This window comes from Lepidothrix coronata, unplaced genomic scaffold (genome assembly GCF_001604755.1).
Source record: "Lepidothrix coronata isolate B3197 unplaced genomic scaffold, Lepidothrix_coronata-1.0 Scaffold94, whole genome shotgun sequence".
Taxonomy (NCBI): Eukaryota; Metazoa; Chordata; class Aves; order Passeriformes; family Pipridae; genus Lepidothrix; species Lepidothrix coronata.
In genome coordinates this window covers 982,557-1,001,640 of record NW_016690274.1, presented here as the reverse complement: position 1 = coordinate 1,001,640, position 19,084 = coordinate 982,557, and the positions used below count along the sequence as shown (strand labels likewise).

At 39.2% G+C, this 19,084-nt stretch overlaps 1 protein-coding gene across 4 annotated transcripts in view; it reads right to left on the bottom strand.

Moving 5' to 3' along the window:
* Positions 1 to 19,084, bottom strand: part of IPCEF1 (interaction protein for cytohesin exchange factors 1) — a 76,957-nt gene that overhangs the window by 26,869 nt on the left and 31,004 nt on the right. For 2 of the 4 annotated variants that reach the window (XM_017822033.1, XM_017822034.1), the window contains exons 2-6: positions 17,694 to 17,744; positions 12,001 to 12,037; positions 11,179 to 11,348; positions 3,832 to 3,905; positions 2,110 to 2,181 (exon numbers count right to left, since the gene is read on the bottom strand). In XM_017822033.1, the coding sequence (XP_017677522.1) occupies positions 2,110 to 2,181; positions 3,832 to 3,905; positions 11,179 to 11,348; positions 12,001 to 12,037; positions 17,694 to 17,717 (377 nt within the window). In that variant the 5' untranslated portion in view covers positions 17,718 to 17,744. Of the gene's footprint in view, positions 1 to 2,109; positions 2,182 to 3,831; positions 3,906 to 11,178; positions 11,349 to 11,809; positions 11,969 to 12,000; positions 12,038 to 17,693; positions 17,745 to 19,084 lie in introns of those variants that run through there. The other 2 variants (XM_017822037.1, XM_017822036.1) reach the window with 2 other exon arrangements.

Sequence of the window (19,084 nt, the reverse complement as noted above, 5' to 3'; positions counted from 1 at the left end):
CCCAAACCCATTTTGTTTTATCTTGGTTCTAATAAAGCTATAGGAAATTTGCTAGCAAGATCAAAGTAACTACAGCTTTAGGCTGCAGTATGAACAATAGAGCCACATAACAATTCAAAAAAAGTCATTTCTGTAAGAGTGGTTTATTGACTCTTTTCTGACTGCTAATCATAACAGAATGATTTTTTAAATGAAAACCCATCTTAACCAAGAAAAGATTTGCTAAAAAAATTCTAGGACTTCATTAATGACAACGGAAGAGAAGTCACTAATAACTATGTACAACTGGCCAGCTAAATGCATGCAGCTAGTCAGCATGCCTTTACTTTTCATGTGTGCATGACAATAGCAAGTATATGCTAAATTAATGAAGCAAATGATTGTATTAATAAATCCACTGTTGATTTAATAGATATACATGTAGGTATATGCACATATAGATACATGCATGAAGAGTTACAAAAGGTCACGATCCATCAAGCATTGACGCATGCCAGTAACTCAACACACACAAATGCTCCAGTGAGTTCAGTGGAGCCACTCACATATGTATTTGCAGGACTGGAGCCAAGAGAACAGACGTCTTTTAGTCTGTTTTGACATATGCGTGAGTATGTGTGTACTTTATGTATTAAATGCATGTATTTTATACTTTGCAAAGGAAAACATCATCAGCTGCAACAGTGAGAAATTAGTGCAGCATAGTGCAAGCTGCTTTAACACTAGGTGAAATAGTTCTAAGCCAAAATGAAATTTACACAAAAAGTGGAGTTTGAAGAAAATCATTCTGGGGGCATAAGAGCTGGGACACCTGTGTAGGTTTCAATCACTGACTCCCATGAGACTAAACATGTCTCACATGAGAATTTCCAGCTGGGCTACAAACTGGCTGTTAACACTCACTAATGTCCTCCGTTAGCTCTAATTTTCCTTCTCCAAACATCCTTCCATCTCTTAGCTCTCAACCAGGGTTACTCTCTCTATAGAAAGACTCCTGTCCAGCAGTCCCTCATTCTCAGTCATCCTCACCCTATCTGCCTCAAGAACTGTCACTCCATTCAGGAGCTCTGATAGGAAATGTAGGAATACGGAAATGGATGGTTATCTCCCCACCAGAATGCTCCATGCTTCTCCAAGTTTCAAAGGGCAATGCATTCTTTCCTTCTATATTAACCTGCATACATCTATAGAGTACGGATTTATTTATATCTATGCACGTACACTACTGTAGTATTGTACATTTCTGAATCTATAGGCCTTTCAGGAGGTCACACTCATTCTCTCAAACTCTCTCCTTTTCTATTGTAGTAAATATGCATGAGGTCTCCTATTTATAGAGGGAAAGAATAGTCAATGACCTATGAAGAATCTCACAAAGATGACCAGCAGAGCCATGATTAAAATCCTGAGCTGACTACCATAGGATCTCCCTTCCTATTTAAATTGTACCACTTTGTGTCCAGTATTTGGCCATTTAATGCAATAGCATTGTGAATAGACTGCAATCTGAAGTAAAAAAGACAAAGAAGATATGAGATATATCTGAATCAGTCAAAATTGGACCAGTATAAAATAATATCTTTCTGATAGCTCTGTGGCTTCCAAAATGGCAGTATTCATATCCATTTTTACTTCTTGCATTAATAGAGTAACTATCTGGTTGTTCTTCTGCTGGGCATTTGTGGAAAGCAAATTTCTGATCTGTCACGAGGATTGTTCAACTGCAACAGTTTCGCACTACTCAGAGAGCAGACGCTGTTATATTCTAGTCCTGGTTCACTTCTGGGACAAAACTATATTAAGCCCTCACTTCTCCCAAGGTAATGAACTTACTATCAAATCTTAGCACCTCTCTATCGAAAGGAATTTTACCAGCAAATGTTGGGAAGATTAGTATCAAAATTGTGTTAATTATATGATTCTGATTTCAAGTATCATAAGGGAACAAATTTCTTCATTTTGCTTCCATTCAGCGATCAGAAAACAAACCAGACTCAGTAATTCCCCAAATAGCTCTGTCAATAACCACTTGACAGTGAAAGAATGAACTTTCAAAGGGTGTTCTCATGCATAAGACAGGATGAAACATGACCAGTTACTCCTACTTACGTGTTCATTTCCAGAACATTTTCTGCCGCAAAATAAAATGTCTTGATCTGTGGGTGGCTGATCTTAATAGCACTTTAGGAAAAGAAAAATATAAGAGATAAAAAGAAAACTAGTTTATATAAGAAAGAAAAAATAATAGCTGGATGAATTATTTAAAATATATATTCCCTCCACTGTATTAGTCCAGATTAACTTGTCCATCCATATAGCTCTTACCTTAAAACTCTAATCTATTTTTAGCTCACTTCCTTGGCCACACATTATTCAGAGAGTATAAAGCACAGGAACTAAAAAGGAAGGAATAAAGAATAAAAAAAAAGACTTCCAGTGTTTCATTACATAATTCTGTTGCATTCCCAAACCTCAAATACTGTGTGCAGTTTTGCTTCCTCCAGCTCTAAAATTAAAGCAAGCCTGAAAAAGTTCAGAGGAAGTACCAGCAGTGACCCAAGGCATTGAACAGCTTCCATGAGTGATTAATCAGGCTAAGACCCCACAGCATGGAAAACTGATGGCTGCGGGAAGGGACACGTGACACAGTAAAGTCACAAGTGGCACACAGTTGGCAAACAGTGACTGACTCTTCAATGACTTTTCCAAGACAAGTTTTAGGGGGGACCAAAGAGGTAAATAGATGGCAGGTGTTAAACAAACAAAATGGAGTTAGTGCCCTGGCTACCTCCAATAGTTAATCTGTCGGTCTCAGCCCCAAACTATGCTTTAGTTGAATATCCACCACTAAGAGTTTTCAGTGCCTTTTTTTACCTAAAACATAGTGTCCAAGCCTGAGACTGTGTATCTTCGCTCTTCTGTACCTCATTAGGTGACTGTCCCATGAAAGCACACACACATAGTTGGCTGGGCCCCAGCTGACCCAGCAGTACTGGTTTTCCTAACTTATCCAAACAAGTGACGAGAACATTTCCCTCCCACCCAACAGCCACTGAAGTGAAAGACATTTTCTCATGGTTCTCTTCTATGTGACTCAACTTCTCCTCTGAGAAAAGAAAATGGAGTGCCCCATATTCAAAATAGCTGCCCCCTTTCCTTGGAGGAGTCCAGCCCACAGTTAACCTCAACACCTACAGCTAATTGCAGCATGAGACCCGAACAGAAGAATGAAGGCTTTCTCTTGAGGGAGACACAATAAAAATCATGCTGAGCTTTATAACTTTGAACAACAGCAATACCCCTCCAAACCTTTGAAGTGTGCTCAGAAGCAGCTGGAAGTCAGTGCTGCATAGAGAGTTTGGAAACAATATTTTCAAATATGCACCCTGCTAAACAAAGGTTTTATTCCCTGCACAACCAAAGGCTTCAAGTACAGCCCAAGCTCAGTTGCACCACAGAAGCCTAAAGAACAGTCTCAGCTTGGAGGGAAGTGGCACTACTTGCACCACTGCTGACCTCCTCAACTAAGAGGAGCTATCTGAGACAGACCACAAGCTTACTCATAATCGCTGTACGAAAAGAAGGAGGAAAAAAAAAGCATTTGGCACACTGATCTATTTTTTTTTATTTGTAGTTCTAGCAGAGCACATCTGGCAGAGATTTTTAAAAAATATTTTTGCAATATGGTTTCCTTTCAGTAGCTCAATTAATATCTCATTATTTATACAACACAAAAGAACTCCCCACAGCTTTGTTGTCAAAGACTACTGAGATTCATTCCTTGCAATGTTGTAAAAATCATGAAAAACTGGGAACAAGAGATAAACTTACTGCTTTTTTTTGCATTCAATTGCTCGATCCACGCTGAAGTCTGGAAGTCTGATAAATCCTTCTGCTTTTTCAGCCTTCAAAAAAAAAATTAAATATCACCACATCAACCAATTAGCAAGCTAGCAAACTCCAATGCTGAATAATATTTAGCATGCAAGTTCTTGTTTTTGACAGCTTTTTATACTGTAAAAATACATGCTCATCACCATGGGGACAGATCAACACCAAAGAAATATTCCTCTGTGATCTATATTTGTGCAAACCTGGATGCTAGAAAGCCACCACTCTTGTTGGTGCAAGTGGCAGAGTGTGAGCATGGGTTTTGTTGATTAATAAGGATGAATAAGGGTTATATCATCCTTTCAGGTCTTGATGTTACATACAATCATAAAGGAACGTTTGTTCCATGATGAAGCATGTATGTATGTTACACGGATGTGTAACAGTACCACATATAATGATCCATATATAGCTGAAAAATACAATTCAAAAGTGACCCAAAATGATTCTAAGCAGAAACAGAGGAGGGTGTCCCCTGCATAATTGTAGCATGGACCATTTTGCAGGATCACCTACATATGTCTGTACATGAGCAAGGCAGAGGCAATACAGGTTACTCCCACCCCACAGGGTGAAACGGTGCAAGGGGATGATTCCACACAGCTGAGCTCTGTTGTTAAACACTGTAAACCAGCCTCAGGTGGCTTTGGCCACCCAGCTATCACTCCCCCCCGAAATTTTCTGGCATGGTACAAGAGGTAACAAAAGCCAGGCAGACATTTACAGTACACTGTTTATATCCAATCAGTCCTTTCTGGATGCAAGAAGGTTTACTGAGCAGTGACATCTCTGTTCTAGGTGACCAGGACCCTCTGTTAGAGAGTCGCTCCAACAAAACTGAGGTGACCAGTAAGCCTCAAATTCCTGTTCTTGCTGCCTGAAACTGAAACATCTGAAGTGGAAACATCTACCTTTACGTCATCTATCTACATACACCTGGTCATCTGCAATGAGACTAGGACTCTTCCTAAGATGAGCAATATATAATATAGACAAAAGTCTCTAGCATGTAATGTCAGGAAAAAATGTACTTTCCAAGACATAGAAAATGTTCATTCCTAAATCCCATTTTTGCTGCACCCAGCCACTATCCCTAGGCACATCAAGATTCTGAAAATGAACACTGAGCTAAAGCAGGTAAAATATACACAACAATTACAAAGGCAGAGGATAAATGAAGATGACTGACAGTATCTCAAGTCTCATTATGCATAAATATGATGTGACTATAAAAAGATGTTCATCAAGACAAGTCTTTGAGCTTTAATTCTTGGAAGTATGAACCTCCGAGAACGGAAATACAGATACAGAATGGATATTTCAGTGGGTGGCTTCCCCACAGCTCTGCATATCTGTTCTTTGGTATACAATAAACCATGGCATAACCATCATTCCTGTCATTTACATGTATTAAACATTCAGAGGAGAGGTTTATATTTTTTGCATCATTGCGAGTTGCTGCTCCACGACACACACACATATACACATAGAAAAAAAAGCAGCAGTGGAAGGGCTTTTCGTTATTTTCTTTAGGTATAGGAGAAACAATGATGTTTTTCCACATCTGGGCTGAAAATATCTTGATTTTGCAATGTTCGTATAAAAAAGTACTTATTTGCTATTGTGGGCTTTTAACTCTCTCTGATTGTATTTGTATCTGTAAAAATCAGTTCGAGGCTGGCTTGAGGAGCTTTTGTTTACATTCCACAGGTTGGCATTTCATGAGACTAAACTCATTGAGATAAAATAACAAAAAAATAATTGACAAGATTTTGTAAAAGTCTTTCTTTTTTTTTTCCATAATGTGTATGTCAATCACTTAGACCTTAAGCAAGTATTACCATTCCAGATCCATAGTATACTAAGTATATAGGGATCAGCCAGTGAGTAGGAGTGAGTAAAGAAGGAGCTCTATTCATGGGCTGCATTGTACTAAAGATAGAGAATGTATTACCTGCATTTCTGTACCAGAAAGAGTGGTCACTTACTGGATTGGGTCAGCAAGAAAACTGAAAATCCTGTTTCATTCCCAAGACTACTCTAAGAACACCAGAGAACAATCTCAAAAAAACAGTCCCTGAGGTATCAAAGTCACTATTGCACGCGTTGCTAGATGAAAAATTTATACAATGCCAGTTGTTTCTCTGCAGTATGAATCAATAAACCCAGTTTAAGAGCAAGACCCTGTGTGAAGGAATACACTCTCACACGCCCAGCAGTGTGGCCTGAGCTGGATAAGCCATCAGAGTGAGTGGGTGAGTAGGTGACTTGGGTCTGGGGCAGGTTGGCCTTTCTTACATGTTATAAATGAAGAGGATAATGGTGTGAACTTTTTAATGCACTACTTGTACACATCTGAAACGTGCCATCTATGTAACAGAAAAGAAGAATTTGATGGGTATGTAGTTCCATAATTATCAGGGGAAAAAAAAGGAAGGGAAAAAAAGGAAGTCACAACATTAAAACCTTATGAGTGTTATTACAGTCAGCAAATAGAATTCCAAATAAACCGTAGGAACAGAACATGTGGAAGTCATCTTTTTGGTCATTCTTGGGGGAAAAAATAATTTTAAAACATTAAAAGTGTATAGAAATCATAAATGTTTTCTTTCTTCAAAATGTTATCTTTAACATGACTTTAGCATGCTGTTGTTTGACTCACACATTTCACACAAGCATCCTTGAGATTTTGATGCAAAGCTGTAAAATAGCCCTAAAAAACTCAGATAAAAAGAACCTCGACCTGTTTTCTACTTGATCAAGTTGTTTAAAAGAATAAGCTTTTATCTCTTGTGGTTTTTATGAAGGCTAGCCTAACACAAAAATCTGTACTTTTGCTACACTAAGTTGTAGAAAAATAATTTCAGTAATAACAACAGTCTCTGCAAATGCTTGGGGCAAAAAAAAAGTGACCATTTTTTCACAGAAAAAGCTTTGCACTCCAAAAAGAATTTATTTATGAAACATAATGCATGAATCCAATGAAAGAGGCTAATGTCTTTTTCAGCTTGCCTCAATATGTTATCTAAATGTTGTGGCTCTAGGAGATTTAGTAAGTCATTTAAAGTGAGTGTAATGTTACAGAAAGATTTTTAAAAATAGTGCTGTAACATGAAATATCTTGTTATTGTGGAACAGCTCCGGTCTGCAAATCAGGGTACTCCTCATGGCTTCATCAGTGTTTCAGCACTGTCCACAGAATACCTTGAGGATGTTGGAGGATCACTTCAGTCCTCAAACCTTTTCAGTCTTTTTTCTCTCTGCCAAGTACATGAATGAGGCAACCCATAGAACTGTGAATAATTTGTGTAAGATACTGGACCAGAGGTCCCCAAAGCTCTCAGCACAATCAGCCGACATCAATGACTTTTTCTCGCCCATGTGAGCGGCAACTACAACTCAAAGGTAAAAGATTTTTGTTTTAAAAGATTGTAATTATACAGCTTCCAGAAAAGCTGCTAGAGTGAAGACCAATTTAAATGCAGTAAATCGGAAAAACCCCACAACCAAACACAAAGATAAATAGTGACAGTAGATCACAGCCTGCAACCCTTTAATTTTATATCTTTTTTTTTTCAGCGTAATCCCCATGACAACCATCTTTAACACATTCTGCAAAACTCTATTTCAGCTGTACTTGGAAAACCAGTCAAGCTATCCTAAAGACCCACCAGAGAGAGGGATTTAGTCTTTTGTCCCATTCCAGCCAATACTATCCAACACAGTCAAAACAAGCACAAAGAGCTGGGAACCTGGGTTTATATGTGATGATTCTCACCCTCCCCACCCCCCTCTTCCTATAGGAGTACTGATTCCCTCTGGGGTTTCAGTATGAGAACTAAAATTGCTAAAGTATTAGACAGGATCTCACACTGTCCTCTTTAAACGCTTGTCTTCAAGGCAGCTGCCTACAGACAGCAGTGCTCAAAAAAAGGAATCAAACGCTAATGAAAAGCAGTTGTCCAAGGAGTCTAGTGTTCCTGTATGCACCCAGAAAGTCTGACTGCTCAGATCCATTTTCTGACATTTTCTGTGTTACCATTGCAAAGCCAACCCTTCTGTTTCCTCTTAGTTCAAACAGCTTCCCTGTCGAGATTATGAGTGCATCCATGCTGCAAACAGAAATTTACCTGCCTCATATTTTATAAAGAGGAAGGGTGATGAGGAGAGATTCCAGGGCAGCCTACCCAAGCCTAACTAGACCACTGGGCCCTAACTTCGCTGCTTGCAGTACCTCAGATAGTTCGTCAAAGGCTTATACGGATTTGCATATGTTCTCTACTTTGATTTCAATGAAGAAGCTTGACTCTCAGGGTGTCTGATCTGCTATTGCTGATCTGTCTCAGAATTTTATTATTTTTTCTCTTTCGAGCTGTGGCATTCACAAAGTATCCTATGTTAAATTGAAGAAAATATCATGCAAATGTCACGAGTGTCCTATATCGCGACCCCTATCTGTCTCACATGAAAGACCCAGAACCAGAGTAGCTTGAAGGCAAATTAAACCAGAGTATCAGAAACATCCAGAGCTTCAGAGGCACCTGAAGACAGACTTCACCAAGAACATAATGTCAGCTGAGGTTATCTATCCAAATCCAGGATGATGCACGTTCCTGTACAAATTCCACCCACTCCCTATTTTCCTCTTCTCCATTAGAAAAATAGGTCCAGCACCCTGTTGCTATGCTACAGTTACCAGTGATTGGTTTTCACACAGCCACAAACAAAATACACTCGTTTCTCACAAGAACAAAACTGGTCAGGCAGAGCTACAGGCAAACAGTGTGCCATGGTTCCTTTAACCTCAGCCCCACTCTTTCACCACCACCTTTTGCTTCAGCCTCTGTAAGAGGGCCAATAACAGGAAGCCTCAGACACGTGGTAAGCAGGACTCCTCTTTCAACAGAACTCCAAACTTTAGATTGCCATCTTGTATGATCCACTGGAACTGAGGATTAACTTTACTGAAGACAGTGGCAGAGAGGTAGTACTATTGCCAGGCCAGAGACTTAAAAGAAATATCAAGAAAGCAAGTGAATATGTCACTGCTATTTCTCCTTCATCAGTTTAGAGGTGAAAACATTTGTGAAAATGCATCAGGTCTAATTGATCTCAGATCTCTGAGCATGTCTCTGGTCTCACAAATTTAAGAAAGCAGGTCTTAGCAAAGGACACCTTCTGTCCTTTCCAAACCCTGTAGTTACTGACATTCTGCAAACGTTGCCTGAATCTAGTTACATAGAGGCTGCACTGTAAGTTGTCCAAAGAAACCTGGAGTTTTCAATACAAAATAGCATGTGAGAGTTGGCAGAAGTTGAAAGCAAAGAGGCACTACCAGCTAGCATGTTAAAGGAACAGCTGTGATAGGTGAGAACTCAGGACTGACACAAGCCAACAGTATTTTGAAGCTATATGAGCTCTTTGGAGCAAATAAAATAAATTGGAATGAGGCTGACACTTGTTCATTTGGGGGCAGTCAGTGACAGTCAGAAAGGCATGGACTGCAGGATGAGTGCTGTCTAGAGCACTGGGACCATCATGATCATGGTTTCTCTGGATCCCAAGAGCAGCATTTAACCAGGCCACAACAACCGAAGGAAGTGGAGGGCTTTGCACCTCTCCCCCACCATCCTTCTTCTCCCAGAAGGCAAACTTTGCCTGGTTGTGCCTTTTTATATTTCCTCCCAGCTTGATTACTCCTCAGAATTACTCCTGATACTTCCCATGTCTAAAGGACACATCAGCCAGCCAGCTCACCTTTCTCAAAACTGCTTGCCCAGAAGTACACAGATTTCTAACAGCTGATATTAATAAGTGTTTGCAAGGTATTAATGCTTCTGGGAAGCATATCTACCAGGCCATATCTTTCAAGCAAAGATATTGTACGCATTGGGGGAAAAAAGGGCTTTTAAATATTTTTTCTTTCCTAATTTTCCTATTCTTTTCCTTTCTCTCATGCATGTATCTGATTTAGTCTTGAAGGAAATCTATATCAGACTACCACAACATCATAAAAAAACAACAGCCCAAGACCAGCAGAGTTGCTTTCACTTGTCCCCAGAAAGGAATAGCTAATACCATCTTTAAGTACCAGTCAAAATTTTTATTCTGATTTAAAATAAACAAACAAAAAATAAATAAATCAATCAAACAAACAAAAAACCACCCTAAAAAAACCCCACAAAAAACAATAACACTATACTGACAACTAAAGGGAGAATGTGGAATACTCTGCACAGGAGTTAAGCTTTTTTTTAGGGTATGGGATTTTTTTTAATGGCTTAAACTATTTTATTTGTTCCCTGAAGCAGTTAGCAAGATTTTGAATGGGGATTACTGCAACAGAAATAAACAAGTGGAAACAATCCAGATAGCCTTTGAATTTTTTTTAAATTCTCTAAGAATTAATAAGAGTTTCTTTAAACTTTCATCTTTTGCTGGGCCTGGGAAATGCTGATTTTCAAAGAAGCTCATTTGTATTTAGGGAACCTGATGTCCATCCACAATTCCACACTGAAGCTGCTGAGTTTCAACCTATGTTTTTGCTGGCATCCCCTAATCCTCTGCATACCCTAATTCTGGACTCTGTCACTTCATCATTTGATTGTGATAGGAGCTTTTTAAAGGTAGTAGTGCAAGAGAGCAAAGAGAAGGGAATAATTCTGTCTGAATCTTCCTAGAATGGGCAAGACATCCTCTCTGCCCAATCGAACCAGCCTGAAGTAAAGCCAGCTATTCTCTAGCACTTGAAATGAAAAAAGAAAAAAAAAAGAAGAAAGAAAAAAAGAAAAAAAAATAAGAAAGGAAAAGAGAAAAAAATAGAAGAAAAAGGAGAAACCAATCAGACAAATAAACAGAATATTCTCCATGTGGAAGTGGATGGAGAGAAAAACAGAGGAGACACTTCTGAAAATTAAATTTATCAGAAGTGAAGAAGAATTCTTGTTTTGAGTCTTGATAGCAAGTGTCTGCAAACTGCTCAACCCAGGAAAATCTTTTCCAAATTCAAAGACCACTAGTGACTTCAAAGAACAGCTTTTTACAGGGCAGAACAGACAGTAAGTTAACATTTCACAAGTACTTGCTGAACTAGAAAAAGCAGTTTTCTGCATATGTCACATTCACATATACACTTCCCAGATCACAGGAAATGTCAGGACTGAGAAACGAACCCCATTATTTGTACTCCTCCAGGGTGCATCTATACTGTAACCACAGCTGCCCTTGTCTCAGTCCCAGTAGATGCTGTTTGTCTGGCACCCAGAGCTGGATGGACGCTGTACTCACCAGCTGACTGCTGTACCAATACAGTGATGACTCCTTTAGCACACACCAGAACTTTTTCCATTTGTTGCCAATGAAAGCTCCTTTTTCCTTCTTTTTGTAGAGCCATCCTTGGCAATCGGCCTGTCCCAGCTCTTTGCACGATATCCTCCGTCGGCTCATTATAAAGAATCCTGTGCCATTAAAAATACAGTGTTCTGCTTTCTTAAAAGTACATTACCAGGAAAGATGTTGCTGCCAATTAAAGATGTCAACCTTACTTAGCAATCTCAGAAAATCATCCAAGCATATCTTAAAATATACTTAGAAGTCGTTCAGTTTTATAATGGTTGTGACAGTAACACACATTCTTTTGAAAGGCATGTTCAGAAACAAAATAGTAAGCTATAGATAAAGCAGACACTAATTAATTGTAAGATACACAAGATGTAGTAAATTAAAAATACATCCTTTGATCCTTTTAAGAGAAGCATGCATATATTTTCCTTCACACAGCTGCACTGAAAAGAATACATCTATTTAAGTCAGCTAGAGAAAACTATTATGCCAAGTACATGAAAACCGCTGGTGTGTATCTCTATGCAGGCAGCTGATTCTAGCTCACTGATTACCAGTTTTGATTCAATTAACATACCACAAGGATTTAGTCCAAAGGAACAGCCCGTTGTCATTTTTCTCCGAATCAGTTCAAGAATCAGTGGAGTTAAAAAGCAGCCTTCCACCAGCTGAGTAGCAGTACAAAATCCTCACCCTCTCAAGAATAAGACATACTAAGAAAATAACAGAGGAATCCGTGAGAGAAAAGAAAAAACAATCTCTCATTACCTTGACTTTTCTTTTTTGCCTTCTGACGCAAAGGAACCTGTAAGAAATGCAGGAAGGAAAGAAAAGAGGAAATTTCAGATTGTGTTGCAACATTTGTGTAGAAAGGGGAGGGGGAAGATAGAGAAGGACGTGGTGGTGATGCTGGTGGTATATGCAGGATGGAAACACATAACCCACTCACTGCTGAAGGGACGTTAGTAGCTGAAGCATAAAATATGTTAATTAAAATTGATGTACATCTAGTTGAGCAAGAGCAAACATAATTCTATTACATGTGTCTGTCTACTAGTGCTTCCTGTTCTGCACCCACAGGCAGCTTCTACTTTGCTGTGTTTGCCTGAATTGTATTCTGCATTTTGAAGTTAAAACTCCAGCATTTTAATGCTTCATTATGCTCCATAAGCCAGATTTACAAACATGGAAACACTGAAATACATGCCAGGTGACTGATAGTCATTTAGCTCATTCTAAGAAATCCTGAAAAAGCAAAAAAATTTTTTCCTTTTTTCTTTTTTTTTATTTTAGTGTAAAACATGTGTTTTTTCCTCTGTAAGAGTTTCATAATATTTCTTAACAAAAAAAAAATCACACAACATATATGGAAGTTTAAAAATAACAAAATTGAATCATATTTACTCATTTGCAGTCTATATATTTCATCCTGCATAAACACATAGAAAATGAAACTAAAACAGAAGACCACAGACCAAAAAAAGAGGTCATTGAAAATGGAAGGTCTGGTTTTTGGAGTAAATTCTCCCTTGACAGGCTGGTTAGTTGTGTGATTGTGGATGAAGCACTTGACTCCTCCTTGCCTCAACCTTTCCATCTCTAGTGTGGCAACTAAAGCATTCACCTTTTTCTATTTTTAGGAAGGTTTTGAATCCTCTGGATGACAAATGCTGGATAAAATGACATATGATTTAATATGCTGGCCACAACGTTGCTATGCAAAGCTGGTAGCTACCTGATCCGCTGCAGAGCTACGCTATGAACATCCCTAATGTAGCTCCTTTGCCTTTCCAGCTTCTCAGGAAAACAAAACCCGATTTCATATCATTCTTGAAAAATTTGATGGCTCTTCTCATAGGCAAATTAAAGGTGAGTAAAGCTAGACTGCCTGCAAATAGTAATAGAAGAGATCCCTGCCGCCAGCGTTTACAAGAGCTACAACTTTCCCTAAGCAGCGATCTTTGCAGCATGTATCACACAGAGCAGAATGCGTATTGCCATGGTGTGCTTATTTGGTGCCTATTTGAGACAACCTGAACAACCTGCTTGTGGGAAGCTTCACCAGGAATGAATAATCCCTGACTCCTGCTTAATCATTGCATATTCTTTTCTCCTTTTTCTCCTTTTTTTTTTAATTCTACCACTGCCTTTTTCTCTCTCAGACTATTCTCCATGACAACACACAAAGAAAAGCAATAAGAAAACACATCAGCTCTGTAAGAGTCTCTGTCATTTCCCCATCCTGTGCAGGCCACCCTTTGTGCCATTCCAAAGAAAGTAATGCCCTGGTGAGGACACATGGAAATAATATATGGCCTCAGGGAATCAGTGGGTCACACAGACAAACTAATTACTTTCCTTTAGAGAAACCCAAAATGATATTAAGAAAATTAAATATAAATCAGATCTCCTTGCACAAAAACTAAGTAGTAAAGGCAACATCACATCTTTGCCATGATACTGTAGTGAGGTCATTTTATCTTTAACCAACATAAAGTTGCACAAGACCTGAGACAGGATGTGGCTCTCTCTACACAAGTGAGGAAAAAGCAATCTTTCCACTAACCTTGTTGATGATCTAAAGCAAAATAACATGGTCTATAGGTCACCTGTCAAGAAAGAGTTAAATACCCGTATTATGTAAATCATCTGTTAGAGCCCCATTTATATCAGACTGAGGAAAAAACTGATTACCTAGTAAGAACTTGGGCTTGGTAAAAGAATTTACAAATTTGCATTTATTATTCAGTGGCAATGATGATATCCTGCTGAAAGTGGATAGGGGTGATGAACCCACTTTTCTTCCTATTTTGTGGGAAGATTTGGGAAATTAATGGTGGAAGAAAGGGAATTTTCTTCAGTCAGCACTGTATTTAGTTTGTCTTAATAAAATTAGTAATAAATCTGTAACAAAATCACTATTGAATGAAAATTTTTGAATTAAGATACATTTCCAGTTGTCTTTCCCAATATTCCTGAAAACTGAAGTAAATATTCAACTAATTAATACTAAACCTGGAATTTGGCAACTTTTAAATGTGTCTTAGTGTTGTTCAGAAACCCAGCTTCATCCTATAAAAAATAGATGTTTTGCTCTGCACAAGAGAAAGCTTTTATCCCCAACTGCAGTAATAAAATCTGGCACGATTCACAAAATTGCCTTCCCAAATATTGTTGATTTATAAACAAATAAAAACAACCTCTTTCTCCAAAGCACAGTGTTTGGAGTCAGAAAAATATTTTATGAAATAAACAAACAGTTTTAACTGTTTAACTATTTTCATCTCAAACCAATAGGAAACCTGCATTTAAATGAATCTACCACAAAATTCATAAAATGCCTCACCAGCAGAGTTTGGATTCAATTTTTCATGAGAATACAACACATTAGCAAGTCTCCAGTGGCAAACCTTTCCTCAAGAAGTAAATTAAAGTTTTCCTCCTCTGAAAACTGGTTTATAAAAGTTAATAATCTATTGTTTCAGTGAACCCAGGTTGAATATTGATTAAGAGATACTTTTAAGTTTCACTCTTATAGACATTCTTACCAGTGCAGAACAGAGAGAAAACTGTTTATGGCAGAGTTGCTACCAATAAAACCAGTGGTACCAGGGGCATAACAGCTGTTTTAGATATGAATGTACTCTAAGTGGCAGACATAGTCACTGGAACAATCTGAAACTAATGGTTTTGCTTCTGACAATGGTAGATGTTTTTCTATAAAGCTCAAAATGGGAAATTATTTATTTCATTATCACAGGTTCAACTGAAAACAAACCAAGAACAGCAGATCTATTTCTATCTTTTCTAGTTACCAGGGGAAATCTAAGAGCAATAATTCTCAGAAAGTTCTTGAATAATTGAAAAACATACATTTTTGTGCAAGACTGGCAGTAGAGAACAGGTTCAATCTTTTTTGGTAGGTTTGGGTTTACTGAGGGCTGAACAGGATGGGATAGTGATCCTGTAGAACAAGAGAGACTTCAAGCTTGCTATACATTACTCCTCCACTTGGCAAATACACCCGTGAGCCAATTACAAAGGAACCTGTACTACTGCACATTATTCACAGCCACTTCTGGGCCAGGCAGGCTCCAGTGATTAGCAAAAGCATGAGAAAAGATAACAACTTCAGCAAAGACTTCTGTCAGTTTAGAGGTCCTATTTTTCCACAGAATCACAGTATGATTGAGCTTGAATGGACTTCAGGAGGTCATCTAAGTTCACCCCACACCTACAACTGGTTTTCCAGGACCATATCCAGACAGCTTTTGTATATCACCACAGGTGGAGACTCCACAGTCTCTCTTGACAACCTGTGACAGTGCTCAGTCATTCTCACAGTAAAGAACTGTTCAGAGGAGACCTCCTGTGTTTCAGTTTGTGCCCATCACTTCTAGTCCTGTCACTGGGCACCACTGAAAAGAATGATAGAATTCTTAAGGTTGGAAAAGACATTTCAGATCATCAAGTCCAACTGTCAACCTGGCATGACCACCATGTCCTTTTCTTCGCGCTCTCCCTTCAAGTATTTACACATTGATAAGATCCCCCTGAGCCTGTTCTCCAAGATAACAGTCCCAGTTCACTCAGTCTTCCCTTGTACTGTAGATGCTACAGTCCCTTAATTGTCCTTGGGCCTCACTGGTACATCCATGTCTCTCTTGAACTGAGAAGTCCAGAAATGGACACAGTATTCCAGGGGCAGGCTCACCAGCACAAAATAAATTATCACCTCCCTTCACCTGCTGGCAATACTTTGTGTAATGCAGCCAAAGATACCATTTGCCTTCATTGCAGCATGGGCACGTTTCTGGCTCATATTCAACATGATGTTCACCAAGACTCCCTGGTCCTTTTCTGCAAAGCTACTTTTCAGCTCTATGGCCCCCAGCATGTATTGTTTGTGCTCAAATGGAATAACAATATGGGATAGAAGTCTCATAGAAGCTGGATGGGCTTTGTCAGTCTCTCCACAAGATCCTGGATCCTGGCCCCCACCAGGCAGCAAACCCCTCTAGATGGTTGGTCAGGGCCTACAGAGGGATGCCTCTGTCTCTAACAGCAGGGACTCCCCCATTGCAGTATCTCACCATTTCTTCTTGGTAGCCTTGCATGGTTTACAGTTATGTAAACTAGGTCCTTTGCTAGTAGGCACATCTGGCTTCACTTCAATTATGAGGGCAGTCAACATATTTTGCAGTTGCAAGTTCTTAGGAGGGGTAGGAGCCTTTGTCTTGATACAAGAAATAACCAACTTCCATCCTTCCCCTTCTGCAGAAGTTTTGCTTACGTTGAGAGTGGGGGTAGATAGTGCCTACTTCTCAATTGCAGGTGGGAACTGATGGTCGTCAAGCTATTTTGTCTCAGAGAAGACCCTATCTCTCTCCATTTCATTTACTGTGATGCTGCACAGTCTGCACACTTCCTCCTTTGTCTCCTTCACTTGCCAGCACAGCTCCTCCAAGATGGTACAGCTCCCTCAAGACAGAGGGCCATCTCTCCTGGCCTCAAGGAGAGGTCCTGACACCTCCTGCAATCTGGGACTTGGAGGGCCGCAAACCCCCTCAAAAAAAACAGTCTGTGTGGAAGCCTCTGCCCCAGGAGGGACAGCTGTTCCTACATCTACCGGGGGAAGCTGCCCTGTTACCACCATGCCTGAATGCAACACAGTTTCAATTGAGCCCCCCTTATTTCGCTCTTTCTTCATGCCCTGCTGCACAGACTGGTGGGTCTGTTGGCTGCACTCAGGGTAGGTTCCTCCCTACCACCAGTTAAAGGGTAATTGACCCTTCCTAATCATGGGGAGCTGTGTCAAAAGCTGTAGGTGTCTTGGATCTGGGACAGCTGCCAGGAACAGCCAAGGATCACACCAAGGGATGCATCTGCCTGGAGACTGAAGGGCTCGCAACATGCAAAGTCCCCAGGAGAAAAAAATGGGGTGAAATATGTATACAAAGCTGTTTCAAAGGAAACAAAAAAAATTGGTTCTAAAGCAGGGGCATTGGGCTAACAGTGAACACCATGTCACATGAAATTCAACTCACAGTGCATGAATCTGAGAAGGCACCAAAGGCAGCTAGGATCTACAGTTATATTCTACAGAGCTATACTTTTCTTGAGCTTCCTAGGGGCTAGACAGATGTGTGGCTAAGAAAATCCTTTGTTAAGCTCGCATCTTATGTTACTGTTTTCTCATCCATTGAAGGGTAGGACTTGGAAGAGAGGGCACCCCTGGCATCAGGCACATGCAGTAGATTTAATTTCATCCTTAGAACAGAACTGGGGTAACCTCACCACTTGGCCTGGCCTATAAGCAAGATCTTGTTTGGATATTGATGCTGTTCACATATGCTATTCTGTTATTCTGCACATAGTCCTCTATGATTACAAGGATACAATCCCAAGATACGACCTCTTCAGCCGATCAATAACTCTGACATAACTTCAATTATACTTACGAGAACATTGCCATCAGTTTCCATGAATGGCTTCAAAGCTTAGTGGAAAAGCTGTAAAAAGAGAAAGTTTTGTGTACTTCAGCTTTGTGTTATATTTCATATAACATAAATCATGCCAACTCTATCCTCCAACCCAAAAAAAACCACTTTTCCAAAGATAATACTACGTTATGTGAACTGATTTTGCAGATTTAGAAGTCAACAAATGGTAAGTAACACTAACTCAAAACTATCCAATCTCTTCTATGAAATAAACAGAATAAAACTCATGGGTGTGACGGGGGGGGTTGCTTTTTTCTTGGTTGCAATGGTTTTTGGAGTTGGGTGGGGTTGGGTTTTTTAGGGTAAATGCAGAGAGAATAAATAACAATGGGGATGAATTATTTTTGTTCATTTTGTTTTTTAATCTTAAAGAAATCTATAGGATTTTGATTGCTGTTTTGGTTGAGTTATTCCCAATGTTTTCTGGGAATGCAAATTAGGAAACCTTCTGGTTCTCCTGAATGGGATGAGACCTCATAATGGATTGTAATTTTCCTTCCTCTAGACCAAAATCTGTGTAGTCCAAGAGTAGACACTAGAGTTTATTTTCCAAAGATATACCAAGTTAGTGGTTATCCATTTAGGTGACAGATCAGGTGATTTAATTTTGTTAACACAAGCACTAGTCAACTCCCTACATGATTTTCCTTTGGTTGGTAGAATGGACAGATGATGAATTGGTGCAGTGTACAAAACGAAGGAAAACATACCAATGTTTTGGTGCCAGCAAAGTTCCTATAAAACTCACCCCTCTGCATGTGAAAGAATCATTGAGGGAAATGGAAGAGGATACAAGACTCTGCTGAAGCAAGCAAGAAAGGATTTCCAGAAATAGAGCCATACTTCAGAAGAATTTCTGACAAGAACTTTTTCCTTTTACTAGAACCGATTATTTATGTGCCACTCCTCATACATAATATTTGGTTTAGTTTGAAAATAAAATCTTCCTACATAAAATAAAAACCCACCTACTGGCTTCCAGCAATTTCAAACCAAAAATAGAAAGGCAAACAAATACATATTTTTCTGGCTCTCTGTCATTTCTGTTCAAAAATAGAAAGAAGTACTTTCCATAAGTGGCTCAAGTTGAAGTAATATCATTATGAGGAGAGATGTTATGGCCAATAATTTCAAGGACGTTTAGAAATCATACCTAGTATAAACAAGCAGAGGAAACACCTTTCGTTATACAAGCACATTAACACTGAATCTCAAACACAGAGCCAGAAAGCAAGGGAATAACAGACCATATTATTGTAATTATTGAGACATGTGGCCTTTTCCCTGTTGTTTCTTCATTTCATGTGTGCCTTGGGTTTGGGGAGGAATTGCACAGCTTTGAATCAGAC